This window comes from Camelus dromedarius, chromosome 11, assembly GCF_036321535.1.
Source record: "Camelus dromedarius isolate mCamDro1 chromosome 11, mCamDro1.pat, whole genome shotgun sequence".
Lineage (NCBI taxonomy): Eukaryota > Metazoa > Chordata > Mammalia > Artiodactyla > Camelidae > Camelus > Camelus dromedarius.
The window spans coordinates 54,373,708-54,395,161 of record NC_087446.1 but is presented as its reverse complement, the minus strand read 5'-3'; the positions used below and the strand labels follow the sequence as shown (position 1 = coordinate 54,395,161).

At 42.3% G+C, this 21,454-nt stretch overlaps 1 protein-coding gene across 3 annotated transcripts in view; it reads right to left on the bottom strand.

The window, feature by feature from the left end:
- Positions 1–7,586: 7,586 nt before the first annotated feature.
- Positions 7,587–21,454, bottom strand: part of DIP2B (disco interacting protein 2 homolog B) — a 194,891-nt gene continuing 181,023 nt past the window's right edge. For all 3 annotated transcript variants that reach the window (XM_031462583.2, XM_031462586.2, XM_031462584.2), the window contains 8 exons: positions 21,172–21,340; positions 20,387–20,557; positions 19,321–19,382; positions 18,393–18,450; positions 16,696–16,770; positions 15,404–15,581; positions 13,330–13,453; positions 7,587–11,677 (listed from right to left, as the gene is read on the bottom strand). In XM_031462583.2, coding sequence (XP_031318443.2) covers positions 11,425–11,677; positions 13,330–13,453; positions 15,404–15,581; positions 16,696–16,770; positions 18,393–18,450; positions 19,321–19,382; positions 20,387–20,557; positions 21,172–21,340 — 1,090 coding nt within the window. In that variant the 3' untranslated portion in view covers positions 7,587–11,424. The remainder of the gene's footprint in view (positions 11,678–13,329; positions 13,454–15,403; positions 15,582–16,695; positions 16,771–18,392; positions 18,451–19,320; positions 19,383–20,386; positions 20,558–21,171; positions 21,341–21,454) is intronic.

Sequence of the window (21,454 nt, the reverse complement as noted above, 5' to 3'; positions counted from 1 at the left end):
AAAGCACAGTCATTAAAGAACCCAGAATATTAATGGCTGCAAGGCTAGTTGTAAATTTGTTATTCTTTTCATGTTCGGTTGTTTCTTCCTTGGAAGACAGAATGCTTAACAAATGATGAGTACAAGAGAGGTCGGAGGACTGAAAATGTTAACCATCAAAAGAAACTAAATTTTACTGAAAACTTCAAAATGCATATGAACTGCCCCTTCTTTAGCGCCTCTTCCACCTGTAAAGCCTCGTGAGTTTAAATCAAATATGCTGTGCAACACTGCCACTCACAGATATTTCCACTGTCCATGTTTCTTTCTCATGCAAGTATCACAAACTGTACCTACCAGTCTTCTGAACCTTGAGGAGTAATTGAAGAACAAGAAAAAAAAAAGTCTTGGTTATGATGCAGGTAGTTCTATCAAACAAGAAAGAGTTTTATAAACCAGATGGACAGGTCTTTGACTTCAGAAGTAAGGAAGTAGGGTGAAACAAAGAAACGTAATTTTCAAGAATCAAAGGTAATTGTTTTAAAACAAACTGGTCCAGCCAGTGGTGGCACCTCACAGGCTCTTCTGGACCAGTTTTCTAGTTAGGAGAGAGGGATGTTGTAATGAAATGGGTTTAATAATACTACTGTTCTGTGGAGTTTTGTAGATTGATTGAGTTTAACACATGTAAAGTAAGACCCAATGCCTGGCACAGAATAAGCACTAAATAAACGTTGGATATTAGTATGTAAGATATTGCAATATAACTCCTGGAAATTTGACTGAAAACATGAAGTGGCTGCACATCCTGAGAAGCCTCATGGGTTGACAAAAAAGACTGAGCTGGAGTGGAGGACTAGGGAGCCGTGAAACAGTATCTAGAACAGGTCACCTCTCAAAAGGCAGAAAATGGTTAAAGCTAGTAAAAGTAAGCTTTGTGGTCTTAAAAAATAGGCTTAATGGTTTCTGTTTCTTTTTGTTCTGTCCTTTTTCAATACTCAAGTCTAAACACACAGGAAAACCTAACCAAGGATAGGTCTTAAATGCCTCTGGGAATTGTATGAACTACAACTATACCATCATAGCTAACACTCCTATAAAAGGGTTGTCCCAGATAACTTAGCTCTGAAACTATTTGCTGTTTCACGCTAACTATGCTTGAATTGATCTCCTAGAACTAGTCTGTGAGGCCCTTGGAGTACTGGACAACTACAGGGCTGTCCATCTCTCCCTCTTTTTACAGGAACTTCTCACTTCTCATCCATATCTTACCAGCAATGGGCACCCGACCCAAGCTGGGCCCTCAATCTCCCCTATGGAAAAGTGTCTTTGGACAAAAATTAGTCTTTCTCTAGGTAAATGAACCTAAAGCTTAGGAGCTGTGTGATGAGCCTCTTCTATCTGCAAACGATACAGATGAGCTGAGAGAGCTACCCAGGGGCTTTCTAGGCCCCAGTTCTAGAACCTGCTGCCTGCCACAGCCCTTAGGTTCCATGAACCACCCTTTGTCCTTACAATGAATGGCATGTTTCTATTTAAACCTGCTTACTTTGGTTGCTGTTGTTTCTAGAGTCCTAACTAATACACCTGGATACAAGAGAAATTATTTCCTTGTGACCTCCTCCCTTTCTCTGTACCTTACCACTACCACCTTAGTGTAAGCTATCGTTGTTTCTTACATTGTAATTCGGTTTGTTTATTTTTGGAGGAGGTACTGGGGGTTGAACCGGACCTTGTGCATGCTAAGCAATGCGCTCTACCGCCGAGCTATACCCTCCCCCTCTTACATTGTAAACTGCAGTAGCTTCCTAGCTGGTTCCACTTAGTAAAACACTGTAACAGTTAAGAACTGGTTATTGTGTTAGTTAAAGTGTATAAACAAACAGATTATTTACCTTCAAGATTATGATTACAGAGTTGTAGCAAGACAGCTTGGAACTGAAGTTCGGTTTATTGGTGAAATCTTCTTTATGTCGGTCAGAGCAGCCTGCAAGTACCATGCACTTTTATAAGCTACCAGGTAGTGATGTTCAGTGAGGCTCTGAGGGCAGGAGAGTCAAATTCTTATCCAGAAAAGGTAAGTCTACTCACATTAGAACAAATCACTAGCCCTTCTAGGATGGAGGAAGCCCAGTGTTGTCAACTCACTATTAAGTGGCCTGTTAGTCTCCTAGAAAGAATGCCACCTTGGGAGCTCAATGTTGGGCTCAATATTTAGGTGAACATTCAGAGTCAGCAGTAGCTAAATCAGCCTTGGTAAGTAGGAGTCCATGCTGTTGGGCCTTTGCGTAGCCTACATCTCTACCATTGTAGCTATTCCATTCATGTGCTTACTGTGCCAATTCTGAGATGCTCCGTATGTGGCTCACACCAACCAGCCACATCATTTTGTCTATTTGGATATTCAGTGTCTCTCCCATGGTGAATTCTTTTTGGTGGTCATTGATACATGAAGCAAAGATCTTCATTCTTTGTCTTCCCTCCCCTATATCCATCCATACACCTGTACTCCAGACCTTGCTGTATCCAGTATTCCAGTCTTGTCCCTTTTTAAGACACTAACTACTGGCCAGGCTATTTGCCACTGCCCACGAGCTCATAAATATTCTCACTTTGAGCCACTTCTCCTTCTACACAAAATGGGTGATCACTTTAATATCTGCCTATTGAGAAGATTTCCCTTGCAACTGCCTTTTAAAGTCACCCCTGAGAACGGCCAACCACCCCCACCTCCTCCCCATAAACCAAATGAGCTTTTTCCACCTGCTTCAGCAGGAGCCACTCTGTGCTCTGCTGTGGCCACAGGAATGAGCTGAGTGAAGAACACTGGGGCAACTGCAGTGGGTAACAGAGGGTTCTGGGTTGCCTGTGCATGCATATTGCTTGTGTCCTCTGATCCTGCTTAGGCTTGATCCCAGGTGTAACATTTCTATCTTATGGTGGCTTGGTGTTGGGCCCATCTGACTTTATGATTTCGTGTGTCTGACAGAATCCAGACAATGATGGACAGTTCCAGATGCAGTCACTTTCCAAGTTTTTCATCTCCACCATGGCCCAGTACACCAGAAGCTGCTTTCAAAAGGCTTAGAATTCTCTGCTACAGCTGACATATTCTCGCTCCAGAATTTCAGTAGCTTGCATTGTGATTCTCCCATTGGGTCTTGCCATAAACTTTCTACTGCTGCTTTTTCAACTGTCACCTCCACCACTATGGGACTGGCCAGATCATACGGCTCCAAATCTTACTTAAAGCTGTCACCTGGGATATCATCCAAAGCACTACTACTAGGCATGGAATATGTTGTCCCCAGAACCCAAAGAGGCCTACCAAGGGTTGTGCTTCCTTCTTTAAGAAAGAGGATGCAAGATGCAGTAATCTGTTTTTTCTCTCTTAGGGGATATGTCAGCATGCCTCTGGTCACGAGACCTCTGCATCTTCAGAGCTGATTTCCCATCCTCTGGATTGCATGCAGCCTACCAACACCTTCAGTATACAAACCACTTCTTGTTCTGTCTGATCAGAGTGATATCATGTAATGTAATCCAAGGGCAAAAGTATAAATGTATATTCCTGTCCCTTCTATGTGAATGTGAACTACTTCTGATTCTTTAAAAAAATTTAATCGAGATAATTGACAGAAAGTCTAATTACCATCCATCACGACACATAGTTAAATTTTCTTTTTTCCTTATGAGAACTGATTTTCTTTCTTGATTGGAATAGAAAGACACATTTGTCAAATCAATTGCTAATACCATGTACCTGAGACAATACTAATTTAATCTAGCAAAGACATAGGTACAACAGCTATAATCGGGACTACTATTTGCTTGAGTTTGCAGTAATGTACTGCTGTCCTCCAGGATCCATGAATTTCTGCAGTGAATTAAAAAGAGCTTAAACTGGGACCACTACCTCTGAATCCTGACATCTTTATGAGTGGCACTAATCTCCACCATTCCCCATTGAGATGCAGTATTAATAGTTATTGACTTATTATCTTGGCTGCGTTGGGAGTAGTTTCATTTCTGGACTTTCAATTCTATTCATTGACTGATGGGTCTGTCCTTATGCCAGTACCTCATTCTCCTTATTTTAGCTCTGTAGTAGGTTTAGAAATATGGAAGTGTAAGTACTCCAACTTGGCTATTCTTTTTCAAGATTGTTTTGACTATTCTGAGTCCCTTTCGTTTCCAGATGAATTCCAAAATCCACCTGTCCATTTTTGCAGAAAAGTTGGCTGGGATTTTGACAGAGATTGCATTGAATCTGTAGATCAATTGGGGGGGGGCATATTGCCATCCTAACAATATTAAACCTTCCAATCTATGAACAAGGGGATGACTTTCCATTTGTTTAGATCTTCTTTAGTTTCTATCAATGATTTTGTAGTTTTCAGTGTACAAGTTTGCATTTTGGTTAAATTTATTAAGTATTTTATTCCTTTTGATGCTATTTTAGATATAGTTGGTTTTTAAATATCATGTTTGGAATGCTCATTGCGTTAAATAGATTTTTTTATTGATCTTGTATTCTGCAACCTTGCTGAACTCATTTAATAGTTTGTGTGTGTGTGTGTGTTCCTTAGGATTTTGTACATATAAGTAATTTCATCTGAGACTAGAGAGAGCCTTAATTTTTCTTGTCCAATCTGGATGCCTTTTTTTTTCTTTTTCTTGCCTAACCGACTTTTATTCAATGTTGAGTGGTGATAACACTTTCTTGCCTTGTTCCCAACCTTAGGCAGAAATAATTCAGTTCTTCTCTATTAAGTGTGGTCTAAGTAGTGAGTTTTTTCATAGATGGTCTTTATCAGATTGAGGTTTCACCTTCACTTTTGAAGGATGGTTTCACTAGGTATAGAATTGATAGTTTTTTTTTTTCTTCCAGCACTCTAAATACATCATTCTGTGTTCTCCTGGAGTCCACTATTTCTAAAGAGAAGTTGGCTGTTAATTGTATTGTTTTCCTATATGTAATGTGTCACTTTCCCTTGGCTACTTTTAAGATTCTGCTTTATTGAAATTTAGCAGTTTGCCCATGATCATGCCTAAGTGTGGTTTTCTATATACCACTTGGGGTTTCTTGAGTTTCTTCAGTCTGTAAATTTATGTTTTTCTGAAGCAGCTTAGAGTAATGGGGATGTCCTCAAGCAAAAAGTCATAAACACACAAATGTTCCATCCCATCTTTCAAACGTAGTTATTTCTATTTCTGGGAGGGTTATCTAACCAAGTTAAGTCCACCAATATCTGGAGACTCCTACTATTGATTTTTGTGCTTATTTTGTATTCAGCAATCTTGCTAAATTCCTATTTGTTTAAATTTGTAGATTCTTTTGTATTTTTCTAGACTGTCATATAGTCTCCAAAGATTAATGTTTTTCTTCTTTTGTATCCAATTCATATAGCTTTTTCTTAACTATTAACTATAATCTCAATGGTGAATAGAAACAGTGATAGGCAGTAAGTTGCCATAGTCTTGACTTTCATGGTAGTGCTTGTAAAGCGTCATCATTAAATACTTCTTACTGTAGGTTTGTAATAGATGATCTATTAAAGTCTATTTCTTGCTTTGTTGAATATTTTCATTAGTCACTGTTGAAGTTTATCTTTTTTTACACTGAAAATGGAGGTTCAGAGAAATGAAAAAGGTCATCAGATAGGCCTCTACTAACTTCCTTCTGTCAGGATCTTGCCTCTACATAGCTTTATTTAGGGAAAAACAAAAAAAAGCTTCCTCCCCTAAAGCCTGTTCTCTGGATCCTCACCCCTCCTGCTTCCTCTGTGACCTTGCTTTGTCAATTATCCCTCATTGCTATATTTGGGAACTTTCCCTCTCTACTCAGGAACATTTTATTTCTTCCATCTTAAAAAAAAAACAAACCCTCCCTCAATTCTACATCCCTTGTTTAACTACTATCCCACCTCTTTCCTTCCTATGTGCAGATAAAGCTTCCAGGAAGAGTAGCCTTTGTTCAATCACACCTCCCATCACACCTCTCCTGCACAAGGTTTCTGGCTTCTGCCCCGACAGCTGCAATTGCATCTGCTCTCACCAAGGTCACCAGTGACTGCCTAGTGGCCAGATACAGCAGCTGCTGGCCAGTCTGCTTTAGTCAGCTTCACTGTAGCCTTCGGCACTAGTGAACACTTCCTCCTCTTTAAAATTCTTCCCACAATTCCTATGCCCAAGCCTTTTCTTGGTTTTGACCGCATCTCTCCAGTCATTTCTTCTCCAGTCATTCCTTCTCCATTTTGTGGATTCTTCTCCCTCTACCAGCTTTTAAATGCTCTTACTCCTTATGGCTTCATTTTTGAGACTTTTCTCACACATGATCTTTCTTGGCACTAACATTCAATTCCATGGCTTCAACTACCACTTTTAGAATGATGTCTCCCAAACAACAAGTTCTCGGCCAGCGCTCTGCTGGTGCAGGAGAGGTGTGATTCAACAGATGAACCTAATATTTAGCAGCCTGTTGGACATCTTCGCTTGCATTTCCATAGCACCTCAAATGAACAGGACCAAAATGGAGCACAGCATCTTCTTTCCCAAATCTATTCCTCCTCTTTCGTTCTCTATCTTGGTAAATGGTTCCACATCTACTCAACTCCCCAAGTCAGAAATCTACCAGAATGATTTTCTATGTTGCAATCCTGAACATGTTATTCCCTTGCTATAAACATCTCATTAACTCTCTTCGGCCTTCTGGATAAAAGTCCAAAATTCTTAGCATGATACATAAAGGGCCTTAGTGAGCTCTCCTTGGCTCAAACCTCCATAATTATCTTTTACTTTTCTCCCTTTAAATCCTACATCCTAATAATGAATTGCAAGTTCCAGAATATGCAGCTCTGCCTTCCTGTTTGTTGTCTTTATCTAGCTATCTCAGTCTTCAAAACTCAGTTCAGAGTTACCTCCTCCAGGATGTATCCCTCACTTACCCTCCCTTGTCACTGGATTGGGTGCCTATCCTATTTGCTCCCACAGTCCACCTTTGCTCATAACCTTTAATACACTGTATTGTTTTCCTATATCTTCTTGAGGGCAGTGACTTCACGTTCTTCTCTCTCTAGCTTCAGTTCTTATCCCAGTTACTTGTGCCTAGTTGGGTAGGCACTCAAGAAATGTATGTTAAATGGAAAAGGTTCTCAGCTGCCTGAATAGCTTGGACCATAATCCAAAGGCCAGTTTCAGTGTCTGAGAACATGCACAATTTGATGGAAACTCTCATCAACTTTCTTGAAACCAGGAAATGGAAGAGCAAATGAAGTATTACTTTAGAAAAAGATGAAATCCAGCCCAATTACACATTAGAAAAAAATTAAAATTTTTGATCAATAGTTTAAAACTACCAAAAATGCCACATGGGTAGGAGGAAAACTAAGGTATGACTGTTTCTGACAAAAGGCTTCTTAGTTTTAATAACGATTTCTGCATTGTTCCTTGATCTGGCCTCCTTGAATAGCACCGATTTGCTTTTGACTTTGGATCTCTGTGTCCATTTCCCTTAGACCACTCCAGCTATCTTCAGGTCTTACCATCTGAAGTTAAATTAAAAATTAATTAATTCCAATTTATCAATGCTCCCAAAGTGTGAAGCATTAAACACAACCAAGCATCAATATTTATTAACACAAGACAAAGGAAACACATTCAATGAGTTAATAGAACACTGTCCAGCCAGATGTTAAATTTAAAAATGTATATCTAGTCTAAATTCAAATAAATAAAAAAAAACTTTATACATAATTACACAGTACTATAGTTTGAATTTGACACTGGTAAATATCTTGACAGAAAGTAAACAAAACAAAGCATTTAGGACTAAAAAATTATTCTTATATCTTTACACTCTCTTTCCTCTGGACAAATAACATGGCCCATCTACATATACCTAAACCAGAAATGTCATATGAATGATAAAGAAAAGGCCTATTGTGTATCTGGAGTACTGCAGCTTGCTCCAAATACTCTTGCTTTTAACATGAAAGCAGACAACAAAAACAACTCTAAGGCATAGATCATGTTGGAGTTTGAGGGTGAGGTGATAACTCCTCATTGCTTTAGTCTAAAGATTCCTGGATATTCAAGGAAAGTAATTTATTTGGCCAAGATATTGAGCACCATGCCTGGGGCAGAGACCTTAACAAAAAAGCTAAGGCCTCAGGCCCTTTGTTGATTCAACAAAAGCATTAAGCAAGCATTGCCCAGGGACTAGAGTTAAGGAGACATTCACTCCTATGACCAAACAGACAGGCAATGGTCCCGAAACAGCCTGAGGCAGCACAACTTCAGGAAGACCTGGGACTGGAGGAACAAGGGCCCTTTAATAGGCAGGAAGGAAATAAAGACTGTGGATTCACTGATGCCCACTAACATGCTGGTCATTCCCAGGGTCTCACTGCTGCAGGAGATGGCACTTGTTCTGAGGCAGCCCCTTCCTCATCTATCTCAGTTACTTCTGTTGAGAGGCAGAAAGTTTCAAAAACTTTTAAGAGGAACAGATTTCTCTTATGTGAAATGGGGGCTTGCTATTTATTTAGTTTTCTTTTTCATAGGCATGAAAACCCAGACAGAATGTCTTCCAGAGTTTTGACAAAGCTGTTTCTATCAATAATGGCCTTTTGGGCCTGTCTCAAGAGTCAGTTCAACCACAAAGGTTCTACCTAGTGTGGAAAGACTAAGAGCATTGTGTCATCAAGAGGAAGTTTTCTCACTGAGTCTGCAACAGACTAGGCATTAAATCTGCAGATGGTCCCACAAACACCTCTAAGCTAATGACTAGAATCTCTTTCCCTTACCAGAGGATACCTTACCAGAATGACTGGTGCAGTTCCCCAAAGACATAGCTTGGCTTTCTTCCATTAGCATACTCTGGCTTTGGGGAATGGACAAAAGATAAATAAAGCAGCCACAAGGCAGAAAGCAAAAAAATGACAATAAATCAGAAGCCTAAGGAACTACAAAACTACATAATCAGCCCCTAAATAACTGAGAGTTGGCCATACTCTGAGATTAATGGAGTATTTTATTTGAAGGAATGAGTATAGCTCCACACTGTCCAATATGGTAGCCAACAGCCACATGCGGCTACTGAAAACTTGAAATATGGCTAGTCCAAATTGAGATGTGCTTAAAACATATTAAATTTCAAATATTTAATATGAAAAAAAGTAAAACATCTCAATAATTTTTTATATTGATTCCATACTGAAATGATAGTATTTTTGATATACTGTGTTAAATAAAATATATTAAAATTAATTTCACCTGTTTCTCTTTACTTTTCAAAATGTGATTACTTAACATTTTTAAATGGCAGATGTGGCTCACATTATATTTCAAGCAGACACCCAAACCTGTGTAGAAAAAATTATGAAGGAAATCCATAGAATAGACTCTGCCTATATTTTTTTTTCTGAGAACTAGTGGATTATGGAGCTAGAAGATCCTCAGGATTCCTTGCTTTGCTTACTGAATCATCAGAAATTGTTTTAAGAAAATTACTTTCCAGATAATCAGGCTGTTTTCTCTGTGGAGCCATATTGTTGCTATCCACTGGGATTTCTTGTCCCAACGCAAGTGCTTTTTTTTCTGTGCATCCTAGAGCCTCTCCCATCATGTGTAAATTAATGTCATCCAAAATGCAGAAAAAGAGATCTGGAACTGGAAAATGCCTTGAGGCCTGCCCTCTGTGGAGAATGAGTTGGGAGAAAAAGAGGATTATGTCAAAAGGAGCTGGTAAAGTGGCTTTGAGTCAGGAGACTGTGTGAGGGCAGCCCCCCAAGAACGCTGCCGTGGCGAAGGGTCTGGTCTTTGCATTATAAACCTTATTCTCAGGGTAATTACAAGTCTTAAAAATTGTTTAAAAACATATTTAGTTTACATGATGTTACAGTGGGGTAAATAATATGTATTATTAAAATAGTCTAAATAAATATTTACACAATAGACCAGAGTGGGTCAAAGAGAACCATTCTGATTTAACAAGTTAACTCTGTTCACTTTGAGTTTTTTTTTTAATTTTTAAAAATATTTCTGTAAGAAAAAAATAATAAAATTCAACTATATTCAAATACATGAAGCATCAGACCAAAGAAAGGAAACCGAGCCGGAGGCCAAACTCAGTCCCAGGCTCAGTCCGCTTGGCCTGGGCACCGCAGTTATTTCAAAAGAGTTTCTTGCACCCATCAGACACCTCCCCTATTTCAGCATAAGTCTGGCTCTTTTGGCAATCCCTATCAGTCAGTTCTGAGATATGTAGCTCTGCGCCCTTATGCCTCCACGTGACTTGATCCCACCGCCTTCCCAGACTATCACTACTGTCCTTAAATTCTCTGCCCTCATGAACTGGAAGAACGGAGGATGCTCTTCAGTTTTCAGAAAGGAGAAGCTATGTGTATAACTGCAGACACAGCTTACAATGGGCCTGGAAAAGGGGAAATTCTAAATTCTTATGTAGTCACTTTAAGTGTGAAAGACAGTTTCAACATTGCGGGCCAGAGTGAGTTATTGCGATTCCTTAAAACTAGGTGAGCTCTAATGAATCTTAGCTTTTTCCTAACATTTTGATTTTTAAACTGAGATTTTCAGCTTGTAGAAACAGGCTGAATTCCTAAAAGCTTAAGCTGATTCTGGGAATGCAAGCTTTAAAAACAGACATAGGCAGCTTCCGTTTATACTGAATATATGACAGCCAACAGAGACATAGTACAATGTGCAGCAAAACCTGCAGTCTGCACTTTTCAGTCACCTACTCAGTTACACTGCATCAAGAGAGCACTGAAATTCTCTCAAAGTAGAAATGTTCCTACTTTAGTTGTTACAACTATACAAGCCAAGTCTACAATTTTTTAGTGAATTAAGTGTATTCTTATTTACATGTTTAAAACACTGGTCAAATGTTTTACAGTCAAGAATTCTATATATAAAGTCATTCTCATATTCAGTGGGTTATTTGATTTGCTTATGGGTCAACTGGAAGTAAGCAGAGTAATCTCCATGTTAACAAAACCCGCAGAATGTCTAACTATGGTAAAATGGCAAAATACAGTACAGAGTGGGGAACTGTGTAATTCAGACTACCCTCTTCATGTGAATTCATTAAACTCCCTTACAAAATTCTAGAACAACATTAGATAAAAATACAAGTATATACAACAGATGAAAAAAATGTAACATGCATGTAATTGCTTTAGTAACGTGCTGCTCACGCTATGTCAAAGCTCATGACTAATAGGCTGTTAACATTTTTTTCATTTGCCACCACAGAATTCCCCTTTCCTGTGTGTCATGTGATTGCAGAATCCCACAGGATGAGATGAAGGATATAGTGTAGCATCTCAGCTTATTTCACACCGTTTGAAAGCTTGCTCCTAGTCACCAGTCTTTGGTCCTTGTGGTTTTGCAGGATGGCCCCCTGTAATCCCCACAAGGTGGTCACATATTATAAGCCACATAGATGGGGTCTAACTGGTCAGCTAGGAAGCTGTCACGGAGGTGCATCCTCTGCTTCTCCCCTCTGGAGTTGATGGGGATAACACCTGGGTCCACCACCACCACGACGCCAACGATGAGGTAATGCTCTTCTAGGACCACGTTTGTCACTAAAGGAACCAGATCTAGGGCTTCCTGTTCAGAGCCACACAGTTCCACAACCACCACGAGCAAGTTGGTCCATGTGAACACGGCACTGCAAGTTCAATGACATTCAATTAACATATCATCTTCTACAGTGTCTGCCCAAGACTTATCCCCATGTCCCTGAGGACTGCCTTCTCCCTTGGATCCAAGCAGGAGGCTATCAGCCACATCTGTAATACATGACCTTGTCCCTGTGATCACAGTTGATTACCTGAGCCATCCAATATCTCTTGGGAGTATGGAAGTGGGATTGAAAGCTGTCAGCTGGTTGCCTAAACTGAGGACATGTACTTAAGAGCTTGAAAGTTCTGGGGTAGTTAGGTATACAGAGAATTTCAGAGAAAAGCTCTTCAGGGAGGAGAGAAAAAATGAAGTGGATGCCCACGTGGCTCTAGAGAGTGAGAAGATGGTGCTTCCTGATGGCCCTCCCGTCCCTAGTTTCTATCCTTTTTTGAGATCCAGAGCTGGTTAGAGACTTTCAGGAACCTCTGAGATGGCCAGGTACTCTTCCTATTAACTCTCGTTTGCTTAAGTATTTTTGAAAAGAATTCTTGTTATTTGCAACATAAGAGAGCTTTAACTAAGATTATTATCTATACTCTTACACCCAACAGGAAGGGAGTCGGCCTGGCCTCGTCTGAGCTTAGTGCCCCTACAGGGTCCTTAATGGTTCATCAGATCAACTTCTACAAGGTAGAAGTTGCTTTATACTGAGTGGGATTGCTGGGTTAGGATGTATGACCTGATTTGTGATAAGTAGTGTTAAACTGCCTTAAAAAAAAATCGATCCCAATCATTAAAGAAAAATGTACACAATATTTGGTTGCACCAAAAGTCAAATGTTTAAAATTAGGGGGTAACATGACACCCAACTTCCCTGTGTTGTTCTTAAACCTCATGGGCATCATTCAGGTCTGAGGAGAAACTGTGACAAAAGCAAGATAAAGATGCTCACAAAGAAGTATCTGGAAAGCATGAACAACCGTTACAGAGCTGTGGCTACTTTGCACAGGAAAAAAGACCTGAGGAAGGACACGCTGACTTAAATATATATGGATTCTGTACTGTCAAGAATCCAGAATGAGAGACAACAGTTAAAAACTAAGGTTTTGATTTTAAGGAATTAAAAAAAAGTTTTTAAGAAATTTTTTAGTCAACATAAGGCTGGATGACCCTTTAGCGGGATGATGTGGGGGGAATTCCCGCACTGAGGGAAAACCGCACCAGATAAGAATGATGATCCTTTTCATCTGCTTACCATTTGATAGATTACGAAGCACATTCTCATTTGATCCTCCTGATAATCAGGAAGAAGCAGACAAGGTATCTGCAAATAAGCAAAGCAGCCTCCATGGGAGAGCTGGGCCTGCAAGCTGGGTCTTTTGATCACAAAGTCATGGTTCCCCTCCTGCTACACTGTACCAACTTGCTAGAGGCGGGTGGTTAGTTAGGTCCTTTCCAATGGTAAGAATCAATCATTAAAAAGGACTCAGCCCCTCACTGGGTCCACGGAGCCTGTTTCCGTGTCCCCATGGCCTCATCTGCCACAGACAGATGAGACAAGAATCAGTGTGTTTATTTTCTTGTTGCCCTTGGAGATCTATGTCTGTAGGTGGGATCTCGTACAGATGGCTGACTACAGATCCACTTCAACTGACAGTACAGCCGAAGAGGGAACCTGCTCTGTGAAGGGGAATTTACCATTCGGCAATGCTCCTGTGGACCCGAGACACGGAGGTCTCAATGTCGATGGGGTGGTACCGCAGTCCTCGCAGCTCCAGTGTCTCGTCCAGAGCTCCCACCACGTACAAGGCATCGTGACGCTCTGATGGAGAGAACAGAGAGATCTGGTTCATCAGACATACTGAGTGCAACGCACTGCTGGGGTTAGGAGCGCAGGGTTCAGGCCTCTGGCCACGTCATCAGCTGTGTAGCCAGAAGCAGATAGATCACTTGGGGCCCTGAGATCACTTAAGGCCCTGAGCCCTGCTTCCTCTCTGTGAGACGGGGTAATAATAAATGGCTGCTGTGCCGATTAAATGAGATAATCCATGTAAGGGAGTTAATATTGATGCCTCGGGCATGGTAAGGGCTGAAAAATATTAGCTATTATTATTACTATTATTATTATTATTTCTACTACTCCTTCTCCTCTGTGACAGTAATTGTTCCAAGTGCTGGGGAGACAAAGATGACAAAACACAATTCCTGCTCTGAAAATACTTACTGTCTGGTGGGGGAAACTACACGCAACAGATGTCGCACTGTGGTAAGAAGCCCAGTGACCCGAGTGTGCCCAAGGGGTGGGGAGAGGATGACATGCCCCACCCTCGAGCTCAGCTCAAGGGTTCAGAGAAGGAAAAGCTGAAGCCTTGCTGGCTGAGCTTTCAAGGATAAATAGGAATTAGCCAGATGATGGCTGTGGGGTCGGGGATGGAGGGGAAGATTTTAAGATGGAAAAGAAATGAACATGTGTCACTGTTTCTAGACGTCTTCAAGGAATCCATGGAGAGATAGTCCTGGTTATTAATAGGCTTGTGATCCAGCCAGGACATGGCAGAAATCTCACTCTTTTCTTTTTGTTTAAGAGATTTTATGCACATACTGTATACATTTATATCTACATAGGTACTGCATTTTGAAGAAGAGAGATGATTTTACTAGGTCTACTGAATGTAGTATTTTCAGGAAAAAGTAGATGTCTGAAAACTTCAGCGAAACAAATGCTAGAAGCTGGAGAGAGGAGGCTGAGGAAGGCCAGTAGAGTTCCCATGACACCAGAGGAACTCATAATGACTGTAGTAACAAAAACAATGGCAACACAGCAGTTAACGACTAGGAAGTGCTTTCTGTGTGCCAGGCACCTCTAGGCACCTGAATGTATCATGTCATTTGATCTCACATCGTTTTGACAAGGCAGGAAGCATTATTACTCCCCCTTTCCATGTAGGAAACTGAGAGGTCCAGTGAGTGGCTCAAGGTCACACAGGAAATGGCAGAGGGAGGCTTCAAAACCAGGGTGCAGGCGAGCAATGCCTCCCTCTTCTCTAGTATGTCGTTCTGCTTCCCTGTGAAGCACGGAGAGACTACGGAGCTGATCAGTGTGCAGCACGTGTGACGGGCGAAAGAGAAATGACCTGGCTCGATTCCAGCCATTAAAGCCCAATGAGTGATTTGGGTCAGTTCTTGACGTGCATCATACAGTCAGTGCTGGGGATCTGAAAATGGCTACTAATGCCACCAGGAAGAAAGGCTGGGGGCAGATGGCAGTGAAGCCATGACAACTGGGCAGAGGCTGATTGGGGAGCCCGGGCGAGCAGTCTCACATCCAGTGTGAGCCCCCGAAGGGACAGAGCGCTCCAGACGTTGGCCCCGCCACGCTGACTCCCTCTCAGGGATTAGGAGTAGAGGATGAAAAGATGAAATACCTGTCCCTGGAGCTGGCTCAGGGCTGGAGGCAGCCCCTCTGGGCAGAGGGTCTGTGTCCTGCCCGGGGCACCTACCCATCACCAGGCGCACGTCTACGACTGCCCGGCCGAGCTAACCCATGGTTCAGGGAGGCCAACAGGGCGCCCTGGTGATTCCGCCCTAGGGACTCTTCATGGGGCAAAGTCTTACTTCAAATGAATATAAATTCGTGTATGGGTTCAAGATCACAGAAGGGAATGACTCAATACACACAGTCCACAATCCAAAGCAGGCTGAGGCAGGCCAGCCTGTGCCCGAGGCTGAAATGCACAGCAGGATGAGGGGGAAGAGCTGGTGTGGATGGTACCTCCGGTGGCCGCTGTGAGCTCAGTCCGGCGGACAAAACCCAGGTATCCTGTCCGAGCCCAGAGTGTCTGGGCAGCATCCCCAAAGCTGAGGCGGGTGTTGAAATGATCAGCTTGAAGAGTCTCACTGTCGTAGATGGTGTAGTAGCCACTGGCTGTGTGAGGACTGTTCACCCAAATCTACAACAAGAAAGGGGGACTGGTCATGCTTCACCAGTATCAGTGCAGTTCTCTCGGGACAGGTTACTTTGGTTTTTTAATCTCACATTTATATTAACAACAACGCAGTTGCAACAGTAAAGGCAGCCAACATTCATCAAGTGTTGACCAAGCGCTGAACGCGCTGAACTCCACATGCCTTACCTCCATCAATCCTGATACACACGATGTGACAATACGGTGTGTATGACTATTATTCTCACTTCACAGATGAAAAAAACAGGAGTTTAAGAAACTCATACCTAAGACGCAGAAACTAGGAGACCCAGACCCATGTCTGGGTGGCTGCAGAGGCAGTGCTCTGAACCTGGAGGCTACGCTGCCTCCCTGGCTCATTTCTCAGCCTCTTCCAGCGTCTCACAGATACATCAATGGATCATTTCTGGGCTCTAAACTAGGTTATAAAGCCCCCAGGAAAACACTGCGTGACAGGCACTGTTCCATGTGTACTGCCGACAAAGGTACTGATGTATTTAACTGTCACACAATTCTACGAGGGAGGTACAGTTATTACTTGAGGGGGAGGAAACTGAGAGGTTAAGCAACCTTCCCAATAATGAGAAGCTGGTAACTGGCAGAGCCCAGGCCTCCTGGCTTCTGTACCTACGCACATTCCTCCCAGTAAGCTATGGGTGAAATACCAGGGTTGCTCAAAGACTGTGGGAAGAAAAATTAAGTCTTTTAAAATATCTTTATCCTAATACAAAAAATGGATACATTTTGGAAGAGAATATAAAATTTGTATAAATTTTAAAAATTGTATTTGTGTCTCCTTCTAGTTCTACTCCTTAATAGGTGGGAACAGGTGGAATTTGTCCACTTTCTTTCTGAGCTAAGGGAATGTCAGTGGACAATCTGGGACTAGTTCTATTTGGGTGCCCAGATCTTCTCTCCATCTTGGTGTCAATTTCCCTCTTTGGTCCACTGCAGCTTGTGCCTTACAGAGAAAGATTAAAACTCTTGAAAACTCACAATGGGGGAAAAGCTAAACTCACAGTTTCACTGACTTTTAGAATATGAACATTAAAGTCTTTCACTGCTGACTTTTCAGAGTAAAGGGGAAAATTCTACATACCTCTCCAAGGTGAGAGTCTCCAACAGGCCCTTTGGTCTCGGGATTAACAATAACTACTTTCACTCCAGGTAAAATCTAAGAATCAAAGAGAACACAAAGACTGGGCTCAATTAAATGTAATGACCTCTAGGAAATGTAGTTACCCACCCTCCTCTCACTCTGTGCAAAGGCTGGAGCTGAGATGGTGCTCACGGGACTGTCCTCAGTGGAGACAAAGGTTTAACAAGATTCAGCCTCAAAATCAGCCCCTTCTCATGATCTATCTTGCTCACTGGATTGCCTGAGAGCCTCCGCTCCGGGTGACAGTGAGCGCTAGAGGCAGAGGGACCTGAAGAGCACGGGAGGACGGTGGCAGCTCTGCAGGAGAACGGAAAGACATCCGCCCGGGTCCCCCTCAGGAGGGAAAAGGAAGCAGTGGTGCCAGCCTAAAGGATGGCTCAGGGCCTCTCTGCATGCCTCAACCCCTCTTCTCATCTTGGGTTTCTAGCGTATGGTTCCTTGAGAAACCCCACAATGATGATCTGGGCTCATGTACCTAAAACCTCAAGGAAGGAAGAGAAGGGCCACTCCTGCTCGTCTGGACCAGGCACCTCACTAAAGCTCCTGACAAGATGGTAAAGTCACCCCACCTCCACCTCAAAGGGTTTAAATGGAGGAGTAAAACCAGAGTACACTCCCCATGGGCTCATCCATTGCTGCATACATTAGGCAGGAGCTCTTTATTCCTTCCCAATTTTCCCTCTGCCTTTTGGAGTTACTAGAAGGGATTCTGACACGTCATCACCACCTCCTCAAAAGGATGAGAAGCTTGACAGCTCATGCTGATTTGATTCTTTCATTAGTAAATTGTTCAAAACTGCCATAGACTGAAATCCACGTGTTGAAACCTAACCCTCAATGTGATGGTATTAGGAGGCAGGGCCTTTGGGAGGTGATTAAGGCTCTGCCCTCATGAATGGGACCAGTGCCCTTATATGAAAGAGACCCAGAGATTTCCCTTGCTCCTCTGGCCACGTGAGGACAGAGCAACAAGACGGCCATCTAGGGAATCTCTCATCAGAATCTGCTGGCTCCTCGGTCTTGGACTTCCAAGCCTTCAGAAGTGGGAAAAGTAACCTTCTGTTGTTTATAAGCTACCCAAGTCTATGGAATTCTGTTACAGCAGCCTTCTGGATGGACTAGATAATGACTAAATCTCTTCTTGAACAATTTAAAGCCTCATTCTAATCTAAGAAGTCACTCTCAAATATCTTTATACTCTCGTCCCCATTTTGATTTCTCTTTTAACTTTAAATATGTGTATGTCTTCCCTGATCTTAAACCCCACCCCTCTATCTGCCACCCTATTTTTCTCCTTGTAACACTGACAAAGGTAGAATTGCCTGTTTTTAAGTGTTGCTCGTCTCTTCACCTTTGATATAATGAACACTGAATTCTGCTGATCTGTCAAATAAGAATAACATGCTGATCGAATTAAAAAAAAAACTGGAAATTAAGAAGGCTTGAATCTAGTATTTTTCTTATTTATGTTCCCATATGAATTTGAAAGCATTGGCTAAGCGGAAATTGTTGAATTATCTCCAGATTTCGATTCAGTCTTGCCCTGGGCACTAATATATTATATGGCTTCAGGTTTCTTTGAAATGAACCACCTCTCCACACAGACTACCTTTCCAATGGTTAACTGAGCAAATTACCTTTCCAGACTCTGAGAGGAGCAAACTCTGGGGGGCACCCCGTTCCACAAGACGAACCCTGCAGAAGAATAATTCAATACTTACTATGTATGTGCAAGCCTTTAAAAAAACGACTGCATCATTTATACCACAGCTATAAACTGCTTTCCCAAGACCTCTACTCTGTCTCTCCTCAAGCTAGAGCAGAGTATCTTAAACTCACATCACTGACATTTTGGGTCAGATATTCTGTTAGTTTTTGTGAAGGGCTGTCCTGTGCATTGTAGGATGTTTAGCAACATCCCAGGCCTCTACCCACTAGATGTCAGCAGCACCTCCTTGTTGTGACAAACCAAAATGTCTCCAGACATTGTCAGATGTCCTCTGGAGGGCAAACTCTCCCTGGGCTGAGAACCACAGCGCTAGAGATGCTCTCCTTGTGCAGGATGGCTCAGTGCCACGGGCCACACCATGAACACAGCCCGAGTCAGAGGGACCCGGGAGAAGGTTCCAGAGCCCTCAGGCCAGGAGCTCCCCTTAGGACACAGCTACAATTCATATGTGAGCTGATAAGGAGGAAGGCTTTTACTCCTGGGGCTCAGATAAAGTATTGTTTCAAAAACCCTACTCTGCCTCGTTTATCGTCTGTCTCAGTTATTTTTAAACTGCCAGAGAAAAGCATCTATCCATTTTAGTTTAATTTATGTCAAATGTCACAAAACACCAGTATTACATTTTAGTATTAAACAACAGTGCAGCAACTGTGGGAATTAAAGCTTTTTTCTTATAAATGTAAATCTTGTGAGCTATTAATAATGAAAATTAATTCCTCCTCTCCCCCTAAAGACTTTAACAAAAGGAATGAGGGAGAGAGCTGGCTTTCTTGAGGCTCAGAATTGTTTCTGCTCAGAAACGCTAGCAAAAAACAAGTAAAACAAATCTGCCATACCTGTCGTGTCTTAGTGCTTTCAGATCTACATACACAGTAGTTGGATCAGGCCCTGAGGTTCCCTAAAGAAAAACAAATCAATGCATTATTTATTTAAAATTTAAATGAATGTTATTTCCATATTTCACATTTTCAAATCAAGAAATAGATAATTTAGCCCCAAACATGAAAAATCTGAACTCTATTTTGAAAGCTCCCCCTGTCAACCAGAAGAGGCAAGGTTGCCGTCAACCTGAAAGAGACGCCTGGCCTGGCTTTCTCCTCGTCCTTCTTCCCTCTCTTCCCCCACCTCCCGGGAGAGTAGGCCAGGGGCTGGGGCAGCACTGAAAGGTTACCAGGCTGAGAAGGGTCCTCATCCCTGTGCTCAAAGTAGGGATGAGACAGACCAGCATCCGTGCGATTTTCAAAACCAACATTGGCCCAAGCTGACAGCAAGGGGCCCATGACGGGGCTCCAAGGTTAAGGTGTCACGATGCTGCTCAAAAGTCACTCAACCATGGACACAGAGGACCCGACCCACCCTTGTACACCACCTTCTTTGACTCTCACTCTTGTCCATACCTCCATTCGCCTAATTAGCCTCCAAGCTACATAAAATCAGACTCAGTTCTTTCCTGCTGTTTCAGCCCCTTTTCTGTTATTTACCCACCAAGATAACACAGCAAAGTTGCCATCTGGCTGGAGAAAAGAATACAGGCTTATTTGCGCTTCCTTTGCAAAAAAAGGTATAAAAGATAGAGGAGACTGAAAACAGAAGGTAACATAAATAAAATTCAAATAGGCCTCGGAAATCTTCTTGATTCATCGTCACGGACCATAACACCACCACTGAGAGTAAACATTTACATTAGTGCTTAACTGCTGGGCATGGCTCCAAGCACCCGGCACCTGGAAACTCAGTAGTTCTACAGAACGACTCGTGAAGGACAATACCATCATCTTCATTTTACAGATGAGCAAAATAAGGCATAGTAAAGTCCAAATAAAAAGCCCCGAGTCCCACAGCAAGTAAATGGAGGCCTGTGCTCCGAGCCCCTCCCCGCAAGTAAGCTTTCATGACAGTCACCTGCAAACATATTGCTACATTGACTCTCGATCCAAAAGTGGTGCTGACGGCCCGAGGGGACAGACCGATGTCCTTAAAGAGCTTGGAGAAGGACTGCTGGAGGGCAATGCGGGGCCGCTCCTCAGCCACCACCACACACGTCCGGATGCAGGAGAGGTTGATTCCTCTGGTCTGTAAGACACCATGCACAGGAGCCGGGGTTAGCAGGATTGTAAAGCACTGAATAAACATGGTTACTTCTCTACCTTTGTTCAAGGAACGCCAGGGAATTCTGTGTTCTCACCGCAGATATCCAGAAAAAAGATACACCTTTTCAGAAAATACCAAGGCATTTCACTAAAACCATTACCCATGGTCAATTTGCTCATTCTTGATTTCTTTCCTCTGCCATCTAGAAGTTTCAGGTGCCAGTCAGACATATGATCACTGGATATACACATGAATGAGCTGCCTTATCTCTGGGGCAATTCCCAATCTCGAATATACTGAGGATGCAAATTCTACTGGGAAAAATCCTCCTGGAAGTCACAGTTCCCTTTCATCTTTACATAAAAGCTTTTCTATTCAGCCCCACCTCTTCTCTACAATATAAGAATCAGATTAAACCCTGAGAAAGTGCATTAAATTAGACAGTGGAAGAGAGAAACTTTCTGAGATTTACAAACCTTTTTTGGCTAGAAAAATGCAGCCAGATCTGTCTGGCCAGCCCTACCAGGGTGTCCTCGTGCCTGGACCATTTCTTTAAAATCTCTCATGACTGGCTCCTTGATACAGCTGCTTCTTACCTTCAGCACCTCCACTTGGTTTCCAAGCCCCTTGGTGCAGAGCTCCATTACTGAGTAGGAGCAGAAAGTATCTCTTATTTTGTACTGGTTGACGGTGGTGAGCCAGAGAAAAAGGTTGTTTTCTAACTCCATAGGAGGAATTAAGATGGACTGGTGGCCTGAATAGACACTGCAATGAAGAAACACAAGAGCTGACATGATCAATTCATTCTAGGTACCTTGATTCCTAGAACACCATCCATTCAACAAATACTGAGTGTGAAGGACACTGTCGGGTCATATG